The sequence below is a fragment of the Cydia splendana genome, chromosome 9 (genome assembly GCF_910591565.1).
Source record: "Cydia splendana chromosome 9, ilCydSple1.2, whole genome shotgun sequence".
NCBI lineage: Eukaryota > Metazoa > Arthropoda > Insecta > Lepidoptera > Tortricidae > Cydia > Cydia splendana.
The window spans coordinates 2,506,883-2,534,816 of NC_085968.1; the positions used below are offsets into that span (position 1 = coordinate 2,506,883).

Sequence of the window (27,934 nt, forward strand, 5' to 3'; positions counted from 1 at the left end):
TAAAAGAGCACACATACACGTTTTTACGCACACATACACAGCCTGGATGCACCAAAAAAGGCAACACTTGGATTTGAAGTTCATCTTGTCAACAGTATGGTTGTCCTTTTTTGACAAATGGCATTTTTAAAAGAGCGAGGAGAGAGAAGTGATACTAGTTGCTGCGCCGTCAAAGTGAACAGAAAACGTTGGGGCCTTGGTCCGCTTGCTAATTATAGTTTGGCAAGCCATTTCCGTCAGTACTTAAACGCGGCGAATTTAAAAAATGTAGGCACTAAAGCTTGACTCTCATAGAAAATTTGAATTTTCGTGGCGACATTTTTTTCTACGGTAGGTTTACCAGAGTTATCTACATACATATATATATATCAAATATAAAAAGTCAGACCAAGCTAAGTTGGCAGCGATTTTTATAGCCCAGACGGTCCAAGTGTTATTATAAACGTCAAACTTCTATGAAATTATGACGTATAACACTTGCACTGCGTCAACTGCGTGGACTATCAAAATCGCTGCAGACATTTCTTGATCTAATTCTTGTCTTGGTCTGCATCCCAGCCAGCAAAACATTAGGCAAACAAGAAAACGACGAAGGAGGTTCGCTACATTATATTAGGTACTCAACCAAAAAAATTCAATATCCCAATGCCTTTTACTATACAGCCAGTCTCACTGAAGTTGTAAGTTAATTATTTTTATCACGCGTAATCAATAAGCAGCCAGATTAATTGACTTATAAAATGGTTTTCCAATTTAATCTTTGTTGAACATGATTATGTAGCACAGTAAATAACTGAATAGCCCTGTGTAATTGAAAAAAATAATCCGGATTTTTTTTTAATTTTCTAATCTGTAATTTTTAATATATGAGTGGGCTAAGAATACATTAATGGTTATATAAAAATGATACGCATTTTTATCAATGGTAAGTAAAAAACATCGCGAGGAAACTGAATTATTCCCAATAAGGTTTTTAGTTTCGCTTTCCAGTTATATTTGTTTTTAATACAAGCTGGTCGATACTACCGGTGACCAGAGAGCTGGCAGCTTTCTCTCGTTTTCTTAGTTTTTTAATTTTAGTTTTTATTTTAGAATGAAAATAAAATAAAAATCGTGATAAAAGAATACAAAAAACATATACTTAAGTCAAACATCAAACATCATCAAACATCAACATTTATTCAGCAAATAGGCCACAAGGGCACTTTTACACGTCAACATTGAATTTACATACAAGCAAAAATAATAACATCAACAATTTTATAAAATAAAACTAACAATTCAATCTAACGTATTACAATTACTAAGATATGTATATGGTCTCTTAATGTCGAATTACATACAAAATACAGATACAAAACACAAAAAAAAACTATAATATTTAGAGGTGTAAATGTCTCTAGGTGTCAGAACTATAAGATTATATAGTTTATCAAGTTATCCTTAGAGATGTATAGGGTCTCCAAGAGTAATATCCTGTATAATTAATACATTCATTAAGAGAAAAGAAACATACGAGAGCAGAATGAGGCGTCTCACTGTAATTAATTAATAAAAATAAAGTTACTAAGTATAATAGCTTGTGTTAGCTTAAACAGACCAGTCTCCACAAACAGCACCCGTTCACGAGTATGACGCGTATCTCAGCCATCGCCTCCCTCAACCTTCATTCGGGAAAGTGGCGACCCGATCAACGACGCCACCGTAAGCAAAGACTTTTAAGCGAGCATGACATGTTCAAGCTACCGGCCTATATTAATATTAAAATAGTAATAACATGTAGCTGTAAGACACGGCATTTTGTGCTCGTATGTTACATAAAAAGACAGTATAGCTTCACATAATTACTAGTCTAAGTTGACTTAGAGATGTAAAGGTCTAAGTATTCTATTATAACGTAGTTAACCTTCTAAAGGTATTTGAATGACGGCTGACCTTGACCACTTGACAAACATTTCAGGTATTTTGCTGGTACTCGTAAGTAGAGTAATATGTGATGATGATGACTATTATGGAAGTTCCTCAGAGGAGGATGGAGGCGCTTATGGGGATACCATATATGACTCAAGAGATTATCCTCTTAATTTGGAGGGATCTTTAAGACAACGCTTGGCTTTGGTGAGTAACTTCTTAAGTAATTATGAACACCGAATGTAAGTATTATTTGCAGCTCTATTTTACGAACTAATCATTCTTAGATCAAATTGGCTAATATTTCTAGCGTTTTTCCGAGCCTTGACCATTGTCAAAAGTCATTACTTATAGATTTTTGGACGATGCAAAAGTGGCGTAGGTACATTGGTAGGTACATACATTGTCAACCAACTCATACAGTGGCGGATTTGCCCTAAGGCCAAGTAGGCCCAGGCCTAGTGCAGCAAGATATTAGGGGCAGCAAATTGTGACAAAAAATTCGCTGATGATAAATAAGAAATAACTCAAAATATAGTCAATGATGGGTGCTGAGAAAGGGGCGGCTGCAGGGCGGCAAAGACTGCAAATCCGCCACTGAACTCATGGCAGGCTATTATATAACTATTTACATAAATGTTGCAGAATGGCGCCATTGCAGAACCAGGCAAGAGTTTTGTCTGTTCACCCATTTCGGCCCTGATGCCGCTAGGGAAGCTAGCTTTAGGGGCAACAGGCACTTGTAGAAGTCAGTTAGAGGAGGGTATTGGCGTAAGATCAAGGTCGGAGGTAACTTAACTACTTTGATTGACTTTACTTTAAGAAAGGGATATCCAAATTATCGCGTAACCCCCTTACCTATTCATAAACGCGCTACAAACCTCAATTAGCTAATAATCGTTTGTCGTTATCTGTCATGTTGACTTATGTATTCGTAAGAAAGGGATAAAACATAATTTAACTAAATCAGGCCCATAAAGTTTTATGAATAAGGGCGTAAGTTTCAACTTTTAGCTTGCGGAAAGGAAGCAGAGCGCTAAAGTTCATACAATACGGCCCATAAGATAGTGAGTGCCTCCACTGTCTTGTGCTGATTCACGGAGTGGGTGAACGCGTATTGAAAAATACAGGCCTATTTAACCTGCTCCTCTGCTAGTAGTGCTGGTGTGCGCAACGCTGACTGGTGTGGAGGCGCGCGACGAATTTTATCTGCGATGGTACCCACGGGTGTGACTGTGCACCTGCTCAAGACAGCGGAGGCACTAGAAAAGCTAAAGGCCTGGCCGAAAGGCATATTTGGATACCCTCTGATTTAAGGCGGGCTGCTTTTTTGCTACTGAGTAGGGTAGGACAGGGAAATAACTAGACTTAGTCCTTCTCAGCAGAAAGTGTCCTACGAAAAAGTATCTATAACATATAAGCCTTTATAGTTAAGGTAAACTTGATCTTAGTAGATACTAGCGACCCGCCTCGGCTTCGCACGGATTAACAAATTATATACCTAAACCTTCCTCAAGAATCACTCTACTGATAGGTGAAAAATCCGTTCAGTAGTTTTCGAGTTTATCGCAAACATACAAACAGACAGACGCGGTGGGGGGGCTCTGTTTTATAAATAAGGTGCAGTCAGCAGTGAAGTACAATGGAAGCCTTGCGCGCTGGATTATTACTTCATAATATTAATTGCTTACATTTTCCACAGATGAAAAAGAGCTTCCAATCCTTACTGGCTGGACTGAGATCACTGTCTGGTGTGAAATTAACAGTTTGCAGTAGAATATACGTCTCCAAAGATTACACGCTGAAATCCGAATACACACGCGACACGAAGGACATTTTCAAATCTACCATCAAAAGAATTAACATGAATAAACCCGATAAAGTGGCCCGTAAAATTAATAATTGGGTAAATAAAATATTTTTTATTAAATAGCAAAGCCATTTAACATTTTACGATTTTATGTTTTTCAGGGGCCCGTTTCTCAGAAGCTTGTAACTTGTAATACAAGCGGATGTCACTTTTTGACAGCTTTTGTTAGAAAGGTACTTCCACTTGTATTACAAGTTACAAGCATTTGAGACACAGGGCACGGTTTAACATAATAAATGTCCTGTTATCAATACTATTTTCAAAAAAAAAAATAGGCATTACAGGTTGATGGAAACTAACGCAATGATCCTTATGATTCGAATCGATGGGCATCTTGTAGATTCTACCTATTATGGTTTTAATGTGGGTTTTACTTACAGGTAAAAGATAAAACAAGAAACCTGATACGGGAAATAATACAGCCAAATAGTATTTCTCCGCATGCTTCGGTGATACTAGTAAACGCGGTATATTTTTCGGTTTGTATATAATTTGATAATCATATCATTGTGGGCCGATTTTGATTTGTTGACTGTTCACGATATTTTTGTCAAACTTTGATAGGTCCACAAAAAGTTGAACAAAAGTTATGGCAGTTTAAAGTTTGAATCGGTATTCCTCTATACTGGTAGATATTTTTCATACTATGTGTTTGGATAAAAAACGAGCCATATCGCCTTTTATATATTTATACATACATTGTTCAGTTTCATGCATCATTTGTCGAGATATTTAACCAAATGTAGGGTTGGATCCTTTTCGTAAAAATACACTTTTCATGGACTCTCGTTTTTATTAAATTATGCAATAAGGATCTATGCAATAAAATTGGATAAAAATTATAAATATATTATTATTAAAAACAATTGAATTAATTATTATGTATTATTTTACCATAAAAAATGAAATTAGTTTTGCTAAACAGTATTAAACCTAATTGTAGCCGCCGTGTAGGTCAGGATCTCGACGACTCAAATAAAAAGCTTCGATTTGAAGTAAACTATTATAATTTCAATAGATACTGGTTTTACAAGGGTTCCTTGACTAAACGGTTAAATGTAAAAGTGGTGTGGTAATCGTATGGAGGCTGATGAAAGAGTGATTTGCATAATTTGAATGTCCGAAAATAGTGGTTAAGATTTGGGTGCCTCTAATTGGCCACGATACATAATATGTGGAGCGCTCCTATTGGTGCTTTAGAAAAAGCTTCCAAATACTAGCCGAGCCCGACGGCTGCGTTTAGTTACTGTATTATACAAATAAAGGTTGCGTTCGCAACATAATAATGATCACAAAATTTCTTAAAAATTACCTATTACCGTTTTAAATTTAGAGTTCAAAATTAACAAAACATAATTACTGTCTCACGATTAAATTTGTCAATGCGCAGCAACACTATGACACGAACAGTGTTGCAAGTTACCAAAAAGAGAACAAATTACCAAAGTTTGTGACTTTTATAGCCATTTCCGTCAGTAGCAAAAAGCGGCAAATTTAAAAAACGTAAGCATGGAGCGTTATCGTCCCATAGAAAATTTGAATTACGCGCCTTTTTTTAATGAGAAAGTTGTTTGATATACTATGTATAACTTGCTAAAAACTTAGGAGACGAATTCAAAATATATTTAATTATTTTTGCGTGTTTTATTATTTATAAATCAATCAATCAATCAATCAATCAATCAATCAAAATATACTTTATTCATGTAGGCCTAGCAACAAGCTCTTATGAATCGTAATTAATCTTAATCTAATTATCAGAGCAATTTATTGATGTTAATATTATTCCATAATAAAATTGGATTATTATACATATCAAATTTAACACTAAGAATTTCACAAAAGGATCGTCAAACATTAAAAAGATTGTATAAAAAAAATACTAGTCTAGAATTTCTAGAATAAAATCTAAATGTCAAAAAAAAAAGCATAAGTAACAAAAGAAGTAGATAGTATTACATCGGAATATCCATTTCCTCATCAATAATCAAATATACGTAATAAATAAATAATCATTTCGAATAACAATTAATCCCACGTTGTAATATCATTCATGTAGTCTTGTGTGGTATAAGCTTTACAAATAAGTTTACGCTTTACATAATTCTTAAATATATTAATTAAATTCAAATGATCAAAAACGATTGATATGTTTATAATCCTATTTTATTATTTTAGTGATAATTTAACAGTTATAGCTGGTCAAACAAATCTTGTCAGTAGAAAAAGGCGCGAAATTCAAATTTTCTAATGGGACGATAACCCTTCGCGCCTACATTTTTTAAATTTGCCGCGTTTTTCTGCTGACAAGATTTGCTTGACCAACTATAATACCGCGTTGGGTCGTTTTTATGTTTACCGTTAAATAAAAATTGTAAGTAGTGTCAATAAAAAAAAAATAGTTTGGGTTGTTGCACATTTTACAATTATTGCATATTGGTCCAAGCCAATACTTACAGTAAAAAATTAGCAGTGAGGACTTGATCATAATAGTTAAAAATAACGCCATTAGAATTTAGAAAGGAATCTTAAAAATATAGCTGGTCAAGCAAATCTTGTCAGTAGAAAAAGGCGGCAAATTAAAAAAATGTAAGGTTGCACAAAGAAAAGTATGCAGTGGATTTGATAGCCCACGCAGTGCCAGTGTTATTTATACGTCATAATTTCATAGAAGTTTGACGTTTAAAATGACACTTGCACTGCGTGGTGTAGTGTGTGCTACGCCTTACCCTCACACGTAACATAGCCTAGATTATATAAGCTCGTACCCATGTTATTCTAGACATTATAGACCTATACTCCAACCAAATAGTTTCATTTAACGTCCAACACTACATGGCGACCCTGCCAGTGCGGCCTTGCGCTGCACTGGCGGCGCGCCGCGCCAGCCAGTACACGTCGGGAAGAAAAGTAAAACTTTAAAATAAGTGATAAGGACATATTTGTGTGAAAAATACTATAATTAACAAAAACTATACATCCACAGTGAATGAGTTTGGCGGACTGCTAGAACTTTATTTTTTATTGGTGTTATTAAAATTAGTGACTACGGACGCATTAAATAGTAAGAAAAAAAGTGATCGCTATGGACTTAAATCAAAACACGTGAGAAAGTAAACCACTATTAGTGAATTTCAGTGAACATTTCTAACTAGTTACAATTTTGACGAGAAGAACGTGACTTAATAATATATGGACTCAATAAAATAAAAATACAAACAATTTAATAAGCGCGAAGCATTAACGATGGTTGCAGCAGGGAGTTGATGGTGTCCTTGGCCTAGGATGACGCCAGGAGGACCAGAGACACGTTTGATAGGCGTTGATTGGTAGATTGGTTGCTCCATGTGAAAAACAATAGAGTGACATTGTGAAGTTTAGTGCCTTGCCGTGCAAATGGGACATTTAATTACCTATTTCATTTGCTAGTTCCTTTTTTTATTTTCAATTGTTTTTAACCTTGTGTTGGATTCTATATTACATTAGAAGTCTGTATGTAAGAGTTTTTTTATGTTACGATAGGATAAATAACTGTTGCGGTAAGTAGGTATAACTATGCCGTTTAATGACGATACAAATAATGTGGTTAAAAGATTGGTCTAAAATTTTTCTAAAAAACTAAACTATGAATTTATTTTTCATTACAGACTTGTTCATTTTAATTACATATCAATATAAGTATTGCAATTAATTTTATTCAATTTCATATCATAGTTAGTTACGTGACATACGTTTATCCCTTACAAATATGGCACGAGGCGGCGGCGCGTGCATTTCTTATAGAGAATGGCATGCGGCGTCTGTCATTACATCTCAAATTTCGTAGTCTTTGTACACTTATTTAGAGCATTCAAGTTATTGTAATCAAATTAAGTAAAGAGTTAGTATTTAGTAGTAAGTAACGCCTACCTATAATATTTCGTTTTCAGATTTAAAAATATAATAGTATGTCACAATATGTTCCGACTTTTAACCATATACAATTAATGCTTAGTTTTAATAGATATATATAAATTACATTTAATTTTACTTCGAATTTGAAATGGTTTTTCAATGATAGTGATTAATATTGTATCGGTTTAGACATATTTGTATACACGGATATTTGTGTGTTAGTTTGTTATAAGAAAAGTGCGTTAGGAAAGTGATTGGGAAAACTAAAACAGATAAGTTTTTCAAAGGACGATTAGCCTGATCAACTAAGAGTTGCTGAAAATCTTATATGTTGAAGTTTTCATGGTGTTATGTTATCTGATTGGTTTTTGAATGTTTTTGTATGAGAGGAAAATATAAAAGAAAATAAATATGCCTATCGCATCTTCGGTGGCCTGAGAGGCGGCCTTGAGCGATACGGTATAGCAAGGGTACGCCAGGATACAAGGCAGGCACGGAATCCTTGGAGGTCTGACCATGATTCGGTCGAGTATCAATCGTGGAGACTCCTTGGACACATGGAAGGTTATGATGTAAGGAAGTGTTAAAAGAACTGCCTGAATGTGAATATGAATATATGTATGTGCGCGCGCGTAAAAATAAAATATCCTTGTATCCTGAGCAAATAAATAAAATGTATAATAAGGTCGGCCGACCAGGTAAGTAAATGCGTTGTGTACCCTTGCCAGCTAGAGTTGCACGCTTTAGATGCACATCTTAGAAAATTGTGGTGTATTAATATGAGGATAAGATGACGTCTGTAAAAGGAGAAATATAATATATAAAGTTAAATAAAAAGGGATTTCAGAAAATATGCGCGTTGAATTGTCCAGATATAAGAAACTATAAGGTACCTACCAATAAAAGAGAATAACTAACATGTTCGTATGTGTTCATACGTAACTATCAAGGACTAGACTAAAATCATAAAAAAAAATCTTATGCAAGATGTATTTTGTAAGTTTTTTATTGTTAGTTGTATGTTAATGTATTATCAAATAGTATTAAAAAATTTTTAGTAAAAAAATAAGTTCGTCATCAACACGAGCATACATTGGTTATACTCGTATAGTAGATTTTTAACACTTGCTACGTATTGTGTAATTGTGTATTTCTTAGTAATGAATTATGGAATGTTTATTTTTAAGGTGTATGCTTGTGTGTGTTTCCTTTAACTGTGTTTTTTTTTCTCTTTATGTAAAATGTAGATAGGTTATTTTGTATGTATGGTTCGGTATATTAAATTGTTTAATAATTCAATTTTCAGTTGTCATTACTGACTTATAATAATTTTATAATATTTTTTTATTATGTAATCATAACATAACACATTTTGCTTGCTTTGAGGGTGAAAAATTGATGATTTCAGATTGTTTAAAATATCTTTGTAATTTTATTCATTTCTTAAACTTAACTTTTCTTCGAAAATAATAATTTTTATAATTCCGATTTTGTGTATTTCAATTCTTAAAATTTGGCATTATTAGATATGTATTTAATATATAAAAAATAGTATCTAAAGATACAATTATTTTTTCTCTAAGGGGGAAGGTGTAGTGTGTGCTACGCCTTACCCTCACACGTAACATAGCCTAGATTATATAAGCTCGTACCCATGTTATTCTAGACAGCGAACAAAAATTGGGTCGCACTTAAGTGAAGAGAGTTTTGTAACCTTCGGTGTTCCCCAGGGAAGCGTCTTGGGCCCAACTCTCTTTCTTACCTTCATCAATGGCCTTACAGAACTCAAACTTGACGGTGGATGTGTCTTCTCCTACGCTGATGACACTGTAGTGGTCTTTAATGGCAGTTCATGGGACGCGGTGTACGAAAAAGCTGAAAAGGGATTGCATAAGATAGCTACGTGGTTGAGTCATAACTTACTAACTCTTAACAGCGATAAAACAAATTATATATGTTTTTCAAAGTATGCGAACACACAGCCACCTATTGATCTTAAAATAAAAATACACACATGTAATCTAGATAACACTCAGATATGTACCTGTCAAATTATTCAAAAGGTCTCCTCTACTAAATATCTGGGAGTTTTCTTAGACCAGCGGCTCTCCTGGCATAACCATATCGAATACCTAAACGGAAGGATCAGGAAGCTCATTTGGCTGTTCAAAATCCTTAAACATGTTGCGTCTACACAATTACTCACCCAAATATATGTCTCACTTGCCCAGTCAGTTGTGACGTACTGTGTTCCCATCTGGGGTGGAGCCAACAAAACCAAATTCTTACAGGTCGAAAGAGCCCAAAGATGTGTGCTCAAAGTAATATTTTCTAAGCCGTACAGATATCCGACTGACGAGTTGTACAAAGAATGTAATTTATTATCTATAAGAAAGCTTTATGTTCTAGGATGTGTCACAAAATTACACACAACAATAAAGTACAATACTAGTGCAGTAACTCGTAGGAGAAAGCGCAAAGCTGCACCAGTGCCTCTAACAAACTCTAAATTTGCCAAAAGACAGTTCTACCATCAATCTGCTAAGCTATACAACACCGTAAACGAGCAACTCGATATTTACCCACAGCAACTATATGACTGTAAAAAAATCGTTACTGAATGGCTAAAAATTTTAACATACAAAGAAATTGAATCTATCTTGCAATAAAATTAAAAAATAAAATAAAATAAATAATAAAAACAACACATAGACACATGAACACACACACACACACACACACACACACACACACGCATACGCACACACGCATATTAAATAGAAATTTGTCAAAATGCATGGTAAATTGTATTAAAATTTGATTTAGTTTTTAATTTAAAGTATCTTACCTTATATTAAGTATAAGATTAAGACTTAGAGAATTATGGTAAATCTTTGTAACAAATGGAAGAGCGGAGCCTTCTGGCACAAGTATTTGTTTACTTAAAAGAAGGTTCTTGTTTTAGTTCTAGTTAAAATGTATTATTGTGTAACCAATAAATCATTTTTCATTTTCATTTTCATTTTTCATTATAGACCTATACTCCAACCAAATAGTTTCATTTAACGTCCAACACTACAGTGGGCTATCAAAATCGCTGCAGACTTTTCACGGTCTGACCTATAGACGCGAAGGGTTATCGTCCGATAGAAAATTTGAAATTCGCGTCTTTTTCTACTGACAAGATTTGCTTGATCAAGTATACCTACATGGATTGCCTTAAAGGGCTCGTATCCAGGCCATAATTGAAAAAAAAAAAAATACCTACATGGATCGTTTGTGCTGATTATTATCACACCAAAGTAGAATTTACAACAGCTCTTAACAAAGTGATCCAAGTGAGATGAATTCTTTTTGCTGTTTGTCTGAAGGATTTTAGTTTAGTAAATTTTGTTTCTCATAAGGATCCAAATGAATTGGATCATTTTCGTTAATAATATTAAGGATAAAAAGTGTGAATTACATTTTCTTAAAAATGATCCAAGCAGGTTGGATTTCTTTCGATAAAATAAATGTGGATCAATTCCGTAATTGATCGAATATAACTAAAGGTTCCAAGAGAAATGGATACTTATTAGCGAATATATATTTTAAGATTTTAACCCGTCCTACATGTGGGATGGTATCCAATGTTGATTAAAATATGAAAACGCAGTGTAAACTGGGCCTCTTTTTGCTGAATGAAAATAGACACCATAGAGACCTCTTTGGTATACTTAACTCATGTTTTGGTAATTTTGTGGATTGGATCTTTTACCTGAAACTACGTCCAATTTGGACACCTTCTTGTCACATAATTTTGATGAACTTTTATTTTAACTGACGCATTTAATGTAAGTAATATACTTAATGCTATAGTGCCATTGCCAATGCCAGCGGCAAAGTGAGAAAAACATTTTTTTTTCTGTCATTCGAAATGTCTTATTATTCAAACGTACACCTAGAGTTCGACCAAGAAATGACTGCAGCGATTTTGATAGCCCTCGCAGTGCAAGTGTTATATATACGTCATAATTTCATAGAAGTTTGACGTTTAAAATAACACTTGCACTGCGTGGGCTATCAAAATCGCTGCAGACTTTTCTTGGTCTAACTCTACCTACTCTTAATTTTCGTGTTCGTGCCTTGATTCATTTTTGACTCTTTTCAGGGTAACTGGATGAAAAAATTCCGCGATATCGAAATGCGAGACTTTTACACAGCTACTGACGTCCGCAAGGTTCCTATGATGACGAGGGAGGGCAAATACAAATATACTAAAAACGATGCGCTCGATTGTCAGGTAAGAACAGTACATATACAATAGGTTTCAGGGTATCCTCCTACTAGTCAAATCAGTTTCTTAATTAGAACTGTCAAAACGATTTGCTTATATGGAATTTATATAAAAAATTACACAATGACGTCACGGTCAACTCACCTACCTTTCTCAACCTAATAACCTCCCTGCCACCCTACAACCTCGCTACAACTTAACAACCCTAACAACTCACCTTTTTATATTTCTATCCGATTAATTAAATAAAACTTGTGTTGAAAAATAACTGCTATCTATGTTTTTATAATAATTATCTGCTGTTTTATTTTATGCACGGTGTGAAATAATTTATTTTAAATACAGTCAAATACCCTATTATACTGGCAAGATTTATTTAAGTAGAAATCGGAGCCAATTTTAAAAACTAAGGCGCGAAGAATCGATCTACCCTACACATTTTGAATTTCGCGCCTTCTTCTAACTAACAAAGTTGGCTTGTTAGAGTATTTTACTGTAAAGACTAATTTCCATTAAGTAGTAATTATTTCTCTGTCAACTTAAAAATTTAAAGACCCATGCATGAGCAAAATTACAACAGCGCCAGCGCCACCAAGTGTACTAAAACCTAAAGAAGAATAATCGCTGTTGTTCCTACTCACGTTTTGCGATTCTTATCGGTTCTAGCACAACACTAGTCATTTCAAAAACAGGCAACACATAACATGACATTTTAAACCCAAAACAGACGGGCGTACCGAACCGCGATCTTGGTCTAGTGATCTAGTCAGTATATCTCTTTTCACCACACCAGCTCGGAAAGGCTTACTTTGCACTTCAAAAACTGATAGCAAAGTTGCATTTTATTTACATGTGAGGTAAAGTAATCGAATGCAAATTTTGAGTTGTTTTCTTATGTTTACTGGCAGAGTTGACTTTTAAATGATGATTTTGGATGGTAAATATTTAATAAAACATTGATTTGGATTTGATTTGGTTTGATTTTGTTCGATATTTTACATTTAATATTTGCTTCGGGTTGGTGTGGTGAAAATCTCTTTCTTTTGCGACCTTAGTCCAGTGTCAGAAGCTTGGGACCCTATCGCGAAAACCGAAAATCGCAAATTGCGGGGATATTTCTCTTTTACTCCAATGAAGTCGTAATTAGAGTGACAGAGAGATGCCCGCAATCCCGCAATTTGCGAAATTCGATTTTCGCGGCTATAGCCCTGTTCTATCGGGTCGAAGGTGGTAGAGGTACGTCCTTTAATGACGCAGCTATAAGTGGGAGCAAGAGAGAGATAATATATGATATCCGGATCTAGGTCGCCACTCGGTACGTTAGTTAGTACAATGTATTTAGCAGCTTACACACTATCGCACCGCACCAAGGTCATTGTGCGACGCACCCTTAAGTAAGAGCGAGAAAGCGATATCTCTTTCTCGTTCTTACTTATCGGTGCGTCGCACAATGACCTTGGTGCGGTGCGATGGTGTGTTACGGCTTTTTGTCTGGTCCTTTCTTTGTCCAGTGGGATTAAAAAAAATCCTTAAGCCCCCTCCAGACTATGCGCGTGAATCGCGGGCGAAGCCGCGAACGCGAATGTGGAGTCGATTTCGCTGTCTGCGAAAATCGACGCCACACTCGCGTTCGCGGCTTCGCGCCGCGATTCGCGCACGAGTGTGGAGGGGGCTTTATACCTGTGATAGGCCAATCAAATTAGATTCAAAAAAGCGTTTTGAGGAATTAATTATCAGCAAGCTGGAAATTAGCGAAATCCGAGTTTGCTCCATTCCAGGAGTTGTGGAAAAAATTTTGCTCTTTTTCAGTTTTTTGCTTGTAGTTCAAAAACGGTAGGTACATCCGACCTATGATTTCGTCCGCATAAAAGCTTAAAATTGCACTCAAATTACGATTACTTTATACTTTTATACTACAAAGCTCCAGAAAAATTATGGCAAAACGATCAAGGACTAAAATCAAGATCAGTGAGTAAAATTCACTTTACAGATGATAGAAATCCCCTACGTTGGAGGCCAAGCATCATTTATTATATTCCTACCAAATACAAAGGACGGGTTGCCATTGCTGCTATACAAGTTAAAACTAGCCCCAGATTTGATGCAGACTGGTATTAATAAAATGCGAGTGGAGAATGTAATACTGTCTATTCCGAAGTTCAAAACGACTACGGAATTAGATCTGAAAGTTTCATATGAAAAGGTAAACAAATGCTTTTAATGACCTTGGAATAATAAAGCCTAAAATCAAACTTAACTCAACCATCCATCGGAAATCCATGGAACATCCTTTCAAAGTGATTTGAAAAGGGGTCGATGTATTAAACGCTTTAGACGAACTCTAAAGGCCCCTGTACACCCTGGGTGGGTCAGTCTGGGGGACGCATTTATGCGTTAGAGGGAGCAAGTGATATTGCTATCTCATTTTATGGCTGCGTCCCTTGGACTGGCCGGCGCTGGCCCATTGTGTACCGGAGCCTTAAAGGCTTGGCCACACACAGAGCGCGACGCAGCGCCGCGTCCGCGCCGCGTGATGCCGACGCGAAGCCTGGTCAAACAGGGCGCGCGCCGATCGCGCCGGCCTCACGCTCTCAACACGCCCTCAGGGCGCGCGTGAACGCGGCGCGGCCGCGCGGGAACGCGGCGCACCGCTCGCTGCCTAACGTCCGATCCTACTGATGTGACCTTGCGCGACGCGGCGGGCCGCCGCGTTCGCTCGGCGCAGCGCTGCGAACGCGCCGCGCGGACGCAAGGGGCCGCGCGGCGCGGGGCGCGACAGAAGCGGGGCGTGATACCGGCGGGACGCAGTCTGTTTGACGTCGGTAACCTGTTAGCATGTGCCGCGGTCGCGCGGCGTGGACGCGGCGCGGACGCGGCGCTGCGTCGCGCTCTGTATGTGGCCAAGCCTTAAAAGCCGTAACAGACTACCGCACCGCACCGTGACCTTGGTGACCGTGACCGTGACTGTGACCGTGGAATCGGATCGTAAGGTGGTTCGTACGCGCGTTAAGGACGCAGCTATAAGTTAGAGCGAGAAACAGATACTTTGACCGCACCTGGGTCGCGGTGCTGCGGTAATCTGTTACGGAGAAGATATTGATTTCTGAATACTTTGGACTTTTAGACAAAAATAATCATTCGTTTCAGTTGGGATTAAATGAAATGTTAAAACCCCAAAACTCTGGTTTAAACGGAATAGTTAAAGGAGACAATCACTTGTACGTGTCGAAAGCCATTCAAAAGGCAGTTATAGACGTAAACGAACACGGCACAGAAGCCGCTGCTGCTTCTGGTGAGTACTTTATGTTATACAGGGTGGACCTGATTTAGCACGACCGATTTTAACTATGGGGTGACCCAAAAATACTACGTTGAAATGGTAGATAAAGTTGGTCAAGCAGATCTTGTCAGTAGAAAATTTTGAGAAATGTAGGAGCGAAGGGATATCGTCTCATAGAAAATTTTAATTTCCCGCCTTTTCTACTCACCAGATTTGCTTGACCATCTATATGATATACATATAGATGGTTATAATACTCATAATAATACATACAAAATCACTGATAATATTAGCGTGTAGGTATTTTATTATGCAATAGACCCCAGAACGTTTATACATATAAGGTTCCGATATTAATGCTAGGCACAACTGTCTTCAAGGAATTATAAAATTAAGAAGAAACAAATAAATAAGGAATGAAGGTACTAGGTACCTTCATTCCTAGTCCTAGAATGATCCTAAATAACAACTGATTGGTCTAATACCAAAAAGAAAACAAAATATAGAAATAAAACAGATAATTGTATGTTGTTATTCTGTCTCGTAACTCAGGAGACAAGAGAGAAATCTAATAATCTTATAAGGCTGTAGTGCCTGTAGTGAATTGGTGATTAGCATAGTCCGCAAAGGAATAGCGGTTTATTTGTTAAAAATTTACTGTTAACGAGTAACGCAGGAGACATTACCACAAAATTGGCAATTTTATAAAGCTTTGATTTGGGTTGATTGGAATCATTGAGTGATTTTTAACGATGAATGTAATGTTGCATCACATCATTGTAATTTAATTTTTTTCTATCTCAATCACACTTGCACGGCAACCACTCCGGTCAGGATATAGGTGTGGATTGTGCTTATATTGTAATTAATAAAAGATATAAAGAGGTAAGTGCATAATTTCGTTCAACATGTTTACTTATTTTAAGTGCCAATTTTTTGTAACAGCATTAAAAATAAAAGTACCAGTTAAATTTAGTCTAAGTTAAAGAATATCATCATTATCACATACATCGCTTATCAAATCTAGGTCGATAGAATTTGTGTATCCTTATCCGACATTTGAGCGGATCAACTTTTTGGGTTGTTATGCTGTCCAGCTGTCCAAGAGACAAAATTAGTAGTAAAGTTAGCTGCAGATATGAAGTAGAAGATAGAAGAACTGATAGAAGTTTGTATGCAAGAGGGTACTTTTTCTTTGCAGCTGATCGTACAGTTTCTTAAATGAAATTTTGTAACACGTTCTAGTACGAGTAAGATGTAGAGATCCGATTATGGAAATGGTAATGAAATCAGGACTTAAAGTGTTGTCCAGGATAACGTAACCATGGCAACGAGTGACATTAAAAAGTTGATTTATCGATTTATTTTTTTTGATAAGATCTCTCTGGGCGTAAAAAGGGCTTATTACCTTATTAGATATATTAAGTGACCTTTTCTAAATGTTTGAGAGATTGAGAGGCGATCCCATTTTCCCAGCTTTTAGTACTTCTACTTTTTTAGAACAAATTATTAAAAATACTTGCCTAAATGCCTTGCAATAAGTAACATTTAAACATACAATGTGTTTGAAAAGGGGAAGATTAGCCAACCTTTACCTGTCTCCTGCGTTACTTACTCTTGGCACACTTTCAGCATTTTTGTAGTTTTACTATATTATCCTCTTCTTCTTCCTCGCGTTATCCCGGCATTTTGCCACGGCTCATGGGAGCCTGGGGTCCGCTTGACAACTAATCCCATGATTTGACGTAGGCACTAGCTTTTACGAAAGCGACTGCCATCTGACCTTCCAACCCAGAGGGGAAACTAGGCCTTATTGGGATTAGTCCGGTAGTTTTACTATATTATACTTACGTTAAATTATCTATATTTTGTTTCAGGGATGGAAATTTCGTCAGTATCGAAGCTTATAACAACAAAAATATTTAACGCGAATAAACCATTTTACTATTTTATTAAAGTTAGGAAGGAGAAAATTTTTTCTGGTATATTTGTAGGTTAAAATTAGAAAACAAAATACTTCAATAATACTGATTTACTGTTAACGCGTTTTTTCCGCTTTGTAGCTGTAAAAAGCCTAAGAACACAGAACCCATCTAGCAGCTGGCAGTGATTGTATTAATCTCGTCTATCTATTAACATTAATTTGTTTATAAATATAACTTCAAGAGAAATCTAACTTATAATATGCATATATTAAATGAAGTGCTTCAAAATGAGGTGCTGTAAGTAGTTCAAAAAATGTTCAACCTGCAAGTGCCTTATTGTTTTTGTATTCTTAGGTAACACCGAGTGATTTGTGCAAAATGTATTTATTAAAATAATATAGATTTAATCTTTCAATTGTTTTATTGAACAAATCTTTCTTTTCTTTAGAACCTCCACATAGACTGACCTACATTATGTTAGATCCCGTGTTAAATTTTCTCTGGGATACTGCATTTGACTAAGGGCGCAATTATCATGTATTTTGAACTTAATTGTCACATTGATTTGAATAGTTATATGTACTTATTATTCGAATAAATGAGTCCCGCTATCAAATCTTATAAATACGTAAGGTTTATAAAAAATGTAGAGTGTATTTTTCTGTCTCCTGCGTTACTCTTGGTGTTTTCAAATTTTTTACAAAATATGTATGAAATAATATGTGGTATTATCTATGAAAAGGGACCTTATTGTCGATGGCGCTTACGACACTAACATCGATGAGCACTAAACGTAGTAGTTTAAAATTGGTGATTCTGGCCCATTTTAGTTATTTTGATTTCCAATTTAGCAATTAAGTTTCTTTGATTACCACCACCATATTTACAGACTTTTACAAGGATTTCATGCATTATTTTCTAGTATGTATAAGTCCTTGAACTACGTTATTGCTTGTCAGAAACACGACGGCTCATTATTTTCTCGATAGAATCTTAAGTTGAAAACATGCCTAACACTGTCTTTATTTCCTTATGTTAGAAGTACTAGGACGAAAATGTATATGAAAATTTACTTCAGTCGATAGCTTTTAAGTAAATCTTCATTATTGCTTGTCCTTTTATCGATACGTTAATTTTTTCATTCATCATTTGATGAATTCAACATTTTGCCTACTAAATTACACCCTACGCGGCAACACCTTGCGCCTATTCCTCACGCCAGTACGCCCGTGACCACTGTCAGCGTCGGACCTGTGCTAGTTTAGCGGACGTTTCATAAAATGGGTAATCACAGTATAAATATGCAAATATGTTATACACACAATGTTTTTCAACATACTTACGAAGAAAAGCAAAATAATTCTTAAATACGGTGACATTTCAGACATTCGTCCGTCATATTGTCATTTTATAACAAGTTGGGCAGCAAAGGCACACACCCATCTAACCAATCCGGAATTCAGTCACGATTGATAAATTGTGTAAACATATTTTAAAAGGCTATAAAATTAATCAAATTGAATAATTTAGACTGGTCACATTTTTGTAAAAATCGATTTCTTCTGGCAAAACATATTACTTTTTGGCAACCGGGTTTTTTAACCTAATTAGACCCCGCTGAATCCGAATTTGCCGGTTGCTTGATCGAATTCTTGACTGGAAGTGAGATATGTGATATTAAAGGTCCCTTTTTTTAGTTTTTCGTAAATAACTCGTAAACGGTGGCCAATATAAAAAAAATGAACTAATAATCTACACAAAATTTTCAATAAAAAAGATTCAGTACATTTTTAGCAGGGATCAATATTTAAAAAGATAATAAAGAGGGAAAGTTAATTATAATAAATTCTAAGGTTCCTTGTTTTTATTTTTTCGTTTATAATTTGAAAAGTATGACTCATAGCAAAAACAAATCTTACACATAAATCATCATCATCATCATCATCTCAGCCATAAGACGTCCACTGCTGAACATAGGCCTCCCCCTTGGACCTCCATACGTGCCGGTTTGAAGCGACCCGCATCCAGCGTCTTCCGGCGACCTTAACAAGATCGTCTGTCCATCTTGTGGGTGGACGTCCTACGCTGCGCTTGCTAGTCCGTGGTCTCTACTCGAGCACATTTCGACCCCATCGGCCATCTTCTCTGCGTGCAATGTGGCCTGCCCATTGCCACTTCAGCTTGCTAATCCGGTGGGCTATGTCGGTGACTTTAGCTCGTCTACGGATCTCTTAATTTCTGATTCGATCACGTAGAGAAACTCCGAGCATAGCCCTCTCCATAGCTCGTTGAGCGATTTTGAGTTTTGAGATGAGGCCGGTAGTGAAAGACCACGTTTCGGAGCCGTAAGTCATCACTGGTAACACACATTGATTAAAGACTTTCGTCTTGAGGCACTGAGGTATGTCGGACGAAAAGACATTACGTAGTTTCCCGAACGCTGCCCAACCGAGTTGGATTCGGCGGTTGACCTCTTTCTCGAAGTTGGACCTACCTAATTGGACTACTTGTCCTAGGTAGATGTACGAGTCAACAACTTCGAGTACCGAGTTCCCAACAGAGACTGGGATGGGCACAACATTGGCATTTGACATAAGTTTCGTCTTGTCCATGTTCATTTTCAAGCCCACCCGTTGTGAAACTCGGTTGAGGTCATCGAGCATCATGCTGAGTTCCTCCATCGACTTTGCCATGACTACGATATCGTCGGCAAACCGAAGGTGAGTGATGTATTCGCCGTTGATGTTGATGCCAAGTCCTTCCCATTCCAGGAGCTTGAAGGCGTCTTCCATTACGGCAGTAAACAGTTTCGGAGAGATAACGTCTCCCTGCCTTACGCCTCTTTGCAATGGAATCGCCCTCGTGCTCTGCTCCTGTACTCGGACCGACATGGTGGCGTTATTATACAAACACTTCAACACTTCGATGTACCGATAGTCAATATGGCATCGCTGAAGAGACAAGCACCGCCCATGTTTCCACCGAATCGAAGGCTTTCTCATAGTCCACAAACGCTAAGCATAATGGCAAGTTATACTCTTCGGTCTTCTGTATAACTTGCAGCAGCGTATGGATGTGGTCTATGGTACTATAGCCTTTTCGGAAACCGGCTTGTTCGGGAGGCTGGAAGTCATCAAGTCTGTGTTCGAGACGGTTCGTGATGACCCTTGAAAACAGCTTATAGACATGGCTCAGAAGCGTGATGGATCTGTAGTTCTTCAATAGGTTGTTATCACCTTTTTTGAAGAACAACACCACCTCGCCTCTATTCCATGTTTCAGGCGTTATGCCCTCGGACAAGGCGGAATTAAAGAGCTTCTGGAGGACTTTAAGTACCGGTGTTCCACCCGCTCTCAGAAGCTCTGAAGTGATTTCGTCTTTGCCCGGCGCCTTGTTGTTCTTAAGCTGCTTCAGGGCCATCCTAATCTCGTACAGACTGATGTCCGGGATATCTTCGGTATAATGTCGGGACAGCTTGGCTCTTGGACCTCCTACCAAGCTGTCAACGGGCTTTGCGATCGAAGTGTATAACTGTCCATAGAACCTCTCGATCTCACCTAAAACCTCCGCTTTGCTCGACGCTATGCTGCCATCTTCCCGTTTCAGCTTTGTCAGCTGGCTTTGCCCAATAGACCCTTGCTTTGCTTGCGTTGCTTTGTCCTTTGCGAACACTTTGGAGCCTTGGTTTCGCTCAATAGTCTCTTTAATACGGTTAGTATTAAAGAGACGCAGATCATGTCGCAAGGACTTAGATATACGTCTATTGAGCTGCCTATATGACTCCGCGTCATCGGGAGACTGCAACTGTAGCGAGCGTCGTTCAGCCATGAGGTTTAAGGTTTGCTCGGTCAATTTCTGAGGTCTATCTTTACGGCGGGGTCTAAAAAACTTAGACCCTACTGTGTGGACAGTTTCCACTAGCCCGTCGTTGATTTCGTCCACTGAAGCCAAGTTCTAGGCAAGCAAAGCGGTTAGAGAGCTCGAGTTGAAAACTTTCGGGGTTTTGAACATGGGCTCGAGTAGGTCGGAGCGTAGACTTCATCAGGCTGGACCTTTCAAGTTTAATATTGATATTCAGTGTGCCTCTTACGATTCGGTGATCACTACCGGTCTTTACCCTGTTGATCACACATAAATAATAAACATAAAATTTCCTACAAGAAACATGTAGAACACTTTTCGCTAGGATCAATATTTAAAAAGACAAAGCAGCCGGTAAGTTAATTACAATCAATTTTAAAGTCCCTTTTTAGTTTTTTGTAAATAACTCGTAAACGGTGTCCCATAGCAAAATAGGTTTTATGAATAAATAATCTACATAAAATTTCCTGCAAAAAACATCTGAATACTTTTCTCTAGGATCAATATTTAAAACGATATTAAAGGAAGAAAGTTCATTACAATCAATTCACATGTCACTTTTTTTAGTTTTAAGGGTCCCGTACCTCAAAAGGAAAAAACGGAACCCTTATAGGATCACTCGTGCGACTGTCTGTCTGTCTGTCTGTCCGTCTGTCACAGCCCATTTTCTTCAAAAGTACTGGACCAATTAAGTTGAAATTTGGTACACACATGTAAATTCGTGACCCAAAGACGGACATCTTACTTACGTAAACAAATGAATTTTAAACATGGAGGCCACTTTTTAGCCAAGGGGGGTTAGTTAACATTAAGAACCTATTTTGCTATGGGCCACCGTTTACGAGTCATTTACGAAAAACTTAAAATAGGGACCTGGAAATTGATTATAATTAACTTACCCCCTTTAATACCTCATTAAATATTGATCGTAGCGAAAAAGTGTACAAAACCTTTTTTGTGGACAATTTTATGTTCAATATTTACGTATAATGTTTTTTACAACTGCCCCCGTTGCAACCGTTTACGAGTTATTTACGAAAAAAAAGCGACCTGTGAACTGAATGTGATTAACTTTCTTCCTTTAATATCGTTTTAAATATGGATCCTAGAGAAAAGTATTCAGATGTTTTTTGCAGAAAATTTTATGGAGATTATTTATTCATAAAAACCTATTGTGCTATGGGACATCGTTTACGAGTTATTTACAAAAAACTAAAAAGGGACTTTAAAATTGATTATAATTGACTTACCGGATGCTTTGTCTTTTTAAATATTGATCCTAGCGAAAAGTGTTCTACATGTTTCTTGTAGGAAATTTTATGTTTATTATTTGTGTAAAATTTGTTTTTGCTATGAGTCATACTTTTCAAATTATTAACGAAAAAATAAAAATAAGGAACCTTAGAATTTATTATAATTAACTTTCCCTCTTTATTATCTTTTTAAATATTGATCCCTGCTAAAAATGTACTAAATCTTTTTTTATTGAAAATGTTGTGTCGATTATTAACGTTTAACATTTTTTTTATATTGGCCACCGTTTACGAGTTATTTACGAAAAACTAAAAAAAGAGACCTTCAAAAATTGATTATAATTAACTTTCCCGCCTTAATATCTCTTTGAATATTGATCCTAGCGAACAATTGTACGGAATCTTTCTTGTAGGCAATTTTATGCAGATTACTTATGTTTAAGAAAATTTTTGCTATGCGCCACCGTTTAAGAGTTATTTACGAAAAACTAAAAAAAATCTCACTTCCAGTCAAGAATTCGATCAATCAACCGGCAATTTCGGATTCAGCGGGGTCTAATTAGGTTAAAAAACCCGGTTGCCCGGTTAATATGTTTTGCCAGTCGAAATCGATTTTTACAAAAACATGATCAGTCAAGTATACACTCATATTGTATACATATAATTAATAATTATTTAGGTACACTCACCGACCTCACCGTCTTACCTACCATTTTTAGGGTTCCCTACCCAAAGGGTAAAACGGAACCCTATTAGTAAGACTCCGCTGTCCGTCCGTTCGTCCGTCCGTCTGTCAGCAGGCTGTATCTCACGAACCGTGATAGCTAGACAGTTGAAATTTTCACAGATGATGTATTTCTGTTGCCGCTATAACAACAAATACTAAAAAGTACGGAACCCTCGGTGGGCTCAGTGGGCGAGTCCGACTCGCGCTTGTCCGGTTTTTAATTTCATTAAGTACTCATCAAAATTCGAATTTACTAATAAATCTTTTTCAATATTAATTGCCGAACTAAAAATCCCGGAACTGACGATTCAGAATACCGATGTCGTCAGAATAAGGACGTAGACGTGCTGCGCGGGAATGGTGCGGTGCGCCGCGCGGGGCGCCCGCCTGCCCGTTCTACCACTCGTCTGCTTCACCCCCTTGAAAACGTAAAACTCGAGTATAAGAGCGCCTTAAATATTCTATACACTTTTTCGCTAGGATCAATCTTCTTCTCCTTCAACCTAGCGTTTTAGCTAAGCGTCCGGTCTTCAGCATCCTCTGGTGTGAGTAGATTTTAAGTAGATTACTTATGTATCAGAACATTTTTTGGTACAGGCCACCGTTTACGAGTTATTTACAAAAAATATTAACAATTGATCATATTATCTTTTTACCTTAAATATTTTTTTAAATACTGATCCTAGCGAAAAAGTGTATAGAATATTTAATGTAGACAATTTTACGCAGATTACTTATGTATCAGAACATTTTTGCTACAGGTCACCGTTTACGAGTTATTTATAAAAAACTACAAAGGGACCTTTAAACCCGATGACTGATAAGTTCATCAGCGTCACATAACATAAATTGACCTCCGCATTGGATAGACAGCAACATTGAATGTTCCAGTAATCAAAGAAACTTAATTGCTAAATTGGAAATCAAAATAACTAAACTGGGCCAGAATCCCCAATTTTAAACTACTACGTTTTGTGCTCATCGATGTTAGTGTCGTAAGCGCCATCGACAATAAGGTCCCTTTTCATAGATAATACCACATATTATAGTTCTTAACAATCAAGAAATAATTGTATTTAACATATTTTGTTTCAGCGGTGGAAGTTTCATTATTGTCATTAGTTTTAACCAAATTAAAGTTCGAGGCCAATAGACCTTTTTACTATTTTATCAAAGTGAAGAAAGAAAAGATTTTTACGGGTGTTTACAATTAAATAATCTAATTATTTGTTTCTGTAATTTGTAATAAAAATTTAAAAATGGTTCGTTTCCTTTTATGTCCCTAAAGGTGGCAAAAAAATAATTGTGCTTTCTAGCCGCGGTAAATAATAAATAAATAATAGTACTAGGTACAGAAGATTCACTCTGTAACAATACGCGTCTGTAACGATTAGTACAGATATGACCGCTAGGTGACGACAGCGCCACGAGCGGCTTATGGCTAGCCACCAAAATTGGTGTGGGACGGATGTACTTGTAGCTACCTGTTGCAAAGCGACGAAATCTCGGAGTGACCCACGCGGTACTAATATAGCAAAAAATTCTGTATTAAAAAAAATACAACTAGTGACTAAAAATGTGTGCATTATGAGATACACTGCCAAGTTTAGGGTGAGGCTTATACAAAAAAAAATTAAGTGAGTTTCATACAAGTCCATGAGTACAATATTGCCTTATGTGTAATGGGTAAGTGATAGATTTGTCACCTAAAGACATATTTAAACCAAACGTTTCCTGTCTCCTGCGTTACATCTGGGGTTCTTTGAAAATATTTTATTAAAAATTCAAAATAGTTTTATTGAATATAGTATATTGTTGCAGTTGTTGAAGTGGTAGGAAAGTCTGCAATATTTAACGAAATAAAATTCGAAGCTAACAGACCATTTTATTACTTCATCAAAATAAGGGAGGAGAAGCTTTTTACTGGTGTTTACAATTAAATAATCAATCTGTAAGAAAATCTACATGTTACCTAATCTACACTTTAAACAACACTTGACCTACAATACAATCACCTAATTTATGTATTTTAGACACCTTAGACACACAGAGCACTGTATGCTAAATAAATGTTGTAATATATAGAATGTTTTTTTTTATGATCCGTATAATATGAATTTATGGATATTTTGTTATTAACTCTCTTCTCTTCTTCCTCGCGTTATCCCCGCATTTTTCCACGGCTCTTGGGAGCCTGGGGACCGCTTGACAACTAATTCCAAGAATTGACGTAGGCACTAGTTTTTACGAAAGCGACTGCCATCTGACCTTGTAACCCAGAGAGGAAACTAGGCCTTATTGGGATCAGTCCGGTTTCCTCACGATGTTTTCCTTCACCGAAAAGCGACTGGTAAATATCAAATGATATTTCGTACATAAGTTCCGAAAAACTCATTAGTACGAGCCGGGGTTTGAACCCGCGACCTCCGGATTGCAAGTCCCACGCTCTTACCACTAGGCTACCAGCGCTTCTGAAAATCATATAACTAAAGATTAAAAAATATTTTTATCGAGTAATGTTTTGTTTCAGTGGGGGAAGCTTCATTAATATCCAATATTTTGTACGAAATAAAATTCGAAGCAAACAGACCTTTTTATTATTTTGTCAAAGTAAGGAAGGAGAAGATTTTTACGGGTGTTTACAATTAAATAATTAATGTGTATGATCATCTACAACAATTACTTACTTAATGCTATGGCACGATGACCCAAAGTGGATCTTGGCCTCCGACACCAAAGACCGCCATGCTTCTCTGTCCATAGCCATTTCTGTCCAATCAACGGCGCCGAGTTTGCTAAGGTCTTTTTGCACTTCGTCTCTCCAGCGGTATCAAGGATGGCCAGAAGATCTACGGTCATTTGATAAGCCCTACACACCTGCACGATCGTCACATTCGTCACGTCATCCGGACTAAGTGCCCAAGCTATCGGAGTCTAGCGGCTTTCATATCCCCTGCAATTATCACCTTTTAAACAGTGCTTGATTTACACCGGCCTAATTTATATACATATTCTTAGAATACACGAAGTAATATATACTAATATATATATTCTAGGTCCATGGGGTCCCAGCGCGCATAAGTTGTTCGCAGAAATCGCGAAGCGTCTGGTTGACGTAACTGGTGACCGAAGAGCTGGCGGCTACCTCGCACAACGTATCAGCATTGCGATACAGCGAGGAAATGCCGCCAGCATCCTTGGTACAATGCCTCAAGGGCCTATTTTAGATTTAAGCTAGTTATTAATTTCGTTTAGTAGTACCACTGTATATATATTGTATGTAAATAAATGTTGAAAAAAGTCATATATACTAAATAAATGTTGTAATACATATATATGGAATGTTATTTTTTTAAAGTCAAACTACGAATTTATTAAGCTTTTGTCTAGGTGGATATTTTTTTCTTGGCCATGCTTATGTCTCCTGGGTTCCTCTTCAAAATAATAAATATGTTTATTTTAAAGTCAGTGTGACTTTTGATTAGTAGGTAGAAACTTTAACTGTCAGTTATCCCTTTTTGTTTTTAAGACTGAATCAACTTTTTCTTGGCAATCGTTGCTAAGGCTCCGTTCTCCTGAGTCACTCTTCAAACCCTAGTTTTACGGCATAAGGCTTTTCCATAATGACTCGTCTGCTAAGCATGTTAGTAAAATTTGTTTCAGCAGTTTTTTAACAAATATTCTACAATTGTCCCCTGGCTGACGGGACAGAATAACAACAAGGAAGTGGATCCACCCTTAAATTAAATATTAATAGGAGTACACCTTTTCAGTTGTAACGAATTTAGGCGCACGGCCGGCGATTAAAATAGAAACAACAATAATATTCAACGCCAACCGCCCATTCCTGTTTAGTGTCAAAATTATGAAGGAGATATTCTTTAGCGGTTCCTATGTTGACTGAAAAATAAATGTGACATTTTATAATGAGATAATTCGTGGGCACGGTGGGCAACGTGTAGTGGATAAAGGTAGGTTGGGCTGCATTTATGTATCTTTTTAATTTAGTCTTAAACTTAAAATACGAGTAGTAAAATAAAATAAATAAATACGAGTATTCAAAATACGAGTTTTACAAGTATACGCATAAGTTAATTTAAATTTTTAACAAGCAGAAACGTCTGCGAATGATGCTATTAAGCTTAGAATAAATTTAAAAGTGGAAAAATTACTTTATTACCGTAGACCTTGGAAAATTTGGGGTTACTTTGATAGATTTAAAACGGCCATAGAATTACCATTATTCATTATTTACTGAAAATGTTCATGTAACAGTGTAGTTACATTACTATATATTCTTATTCACCTACTGTAAAAAATATCGCATAAATATATATTATGGCTTAAAAACTAGAATTTTAAAGTCGCCCCTGCATTTGAAAGTCACCCCGGTCAATGGTACTGTATTATTCGTTCGCAGACGTTTCTGCTTGTTAAAAATTAAAATTAGTATGGGTGGCGCATAGTAACTGGTGAATTTCCAATGTGACTTGGAACTCCGGTAGCCGTTTAAGAAGTGTAACACTCTTGCGGTAGATATCGCTATGGTCCCCTTGACCTATAATATAGTGGAAAGATTTGCTGGCTATGGATGAGGTTTTGGTGGCTCAGATGGCAGAGCGCTGGAGTATCAATCCAGAGGGCGTGAGTTCAAGTCTCATCCAATACAGTAATTTTTCCAGGGGCCATTTCGACTTCTGGGTAATTTCAACTAATCAAAATATCTTCCATGTTTTACATTATTAACTAGAGTGCCATATATGTCCAGAGTCCAGATAGCGAATAAGATGTGTCGTGTGTGACTCTAGTTTATAATGTAATGGCTCCTCTTCACGTTGGGCCAACGCCAACGCCAACGAGGGACGCAGCCATGCGGTAGAATGAGATAGCAATATCACTTGCTCCCTCTAACGCATAAATGCGTCCCTCGTTGGCGT

The 27,934-nt window shown here is 36.8% G+C and overlaps 1 protein-coding gene across 5 annotated transcripts; it reads left to right on the top strand.

Moving 5' to 3' along the window:
- The first annotated feature begins 768 nt into the window (after window positions 1-768).
- On the top strand, window positions 769-26,926 carry LOC134793340 (antichymotrypsin-2-like). 5 transcript variants are annotated; one of them, XM_063764884.1, is made up of 9 exons: window positions 769-925; window positions 1,961-2,118; window positions 2,557-2,700; window positions 3,614-3,817; window positions 4,162-4,260; window positions 11,826-11,957; window positions 13,942-14,154; window positions 15,099-15,243; window positions 26,771-26,926. In XM_063764884.1, exons 1-9 carry the CDS (start codon window positions 904-906, stop codon window positions 26,899-26,901), a joined length of 1,248 nt encoding a protein of 415 aa, XP_063620954.1. In that variant the 5' UTR covers window positions 769-903; the 3' UTR covers window positions 26,902-26,926. The 5 variants fall into 5 exon arrangements, with proteins under 5 accessions (XP_063620954.1, XP_063620957.1, XP_063620958.1 ...); XM_063764887.1 differs by lacking the exon at window positions 26,771-26,926 and adding an exon at window positions 25,528-26,078; XM_063764888.1 differs by lacking the exon at window positions 26,771-26,926 and adding an exon at window positions 24,819-24,952.
- The last annotated feature ends 1,008 nt before the right edge of the window (window positions 26,927-27,934 follow it).

What these genes read in the sequence shown, in the direction of transcription:
- LOC134793340 (XM_063764884.1), top strand. Translation starts at nt 904, where the DNA reads ATGATACGCATTTTTATCAATG. An exon ending in GATACGCATTTTTATCAATG is followed by an intron (nt 926 to 1,960) that starts GTAAGTAAAAAA and finishes CAAACATTTCAG; the next exon opens with GTATTTTGCTGGTACTCGTA. An exon ending in ACGATGCGCTCGATTGTCAG is followed by an intron (nt 11,958 to 13,941) that starts GTAAGAACAGTA and finishes TTCACTTTACAG; the next exon opens with ATGATAGAAATCCCCTACGT.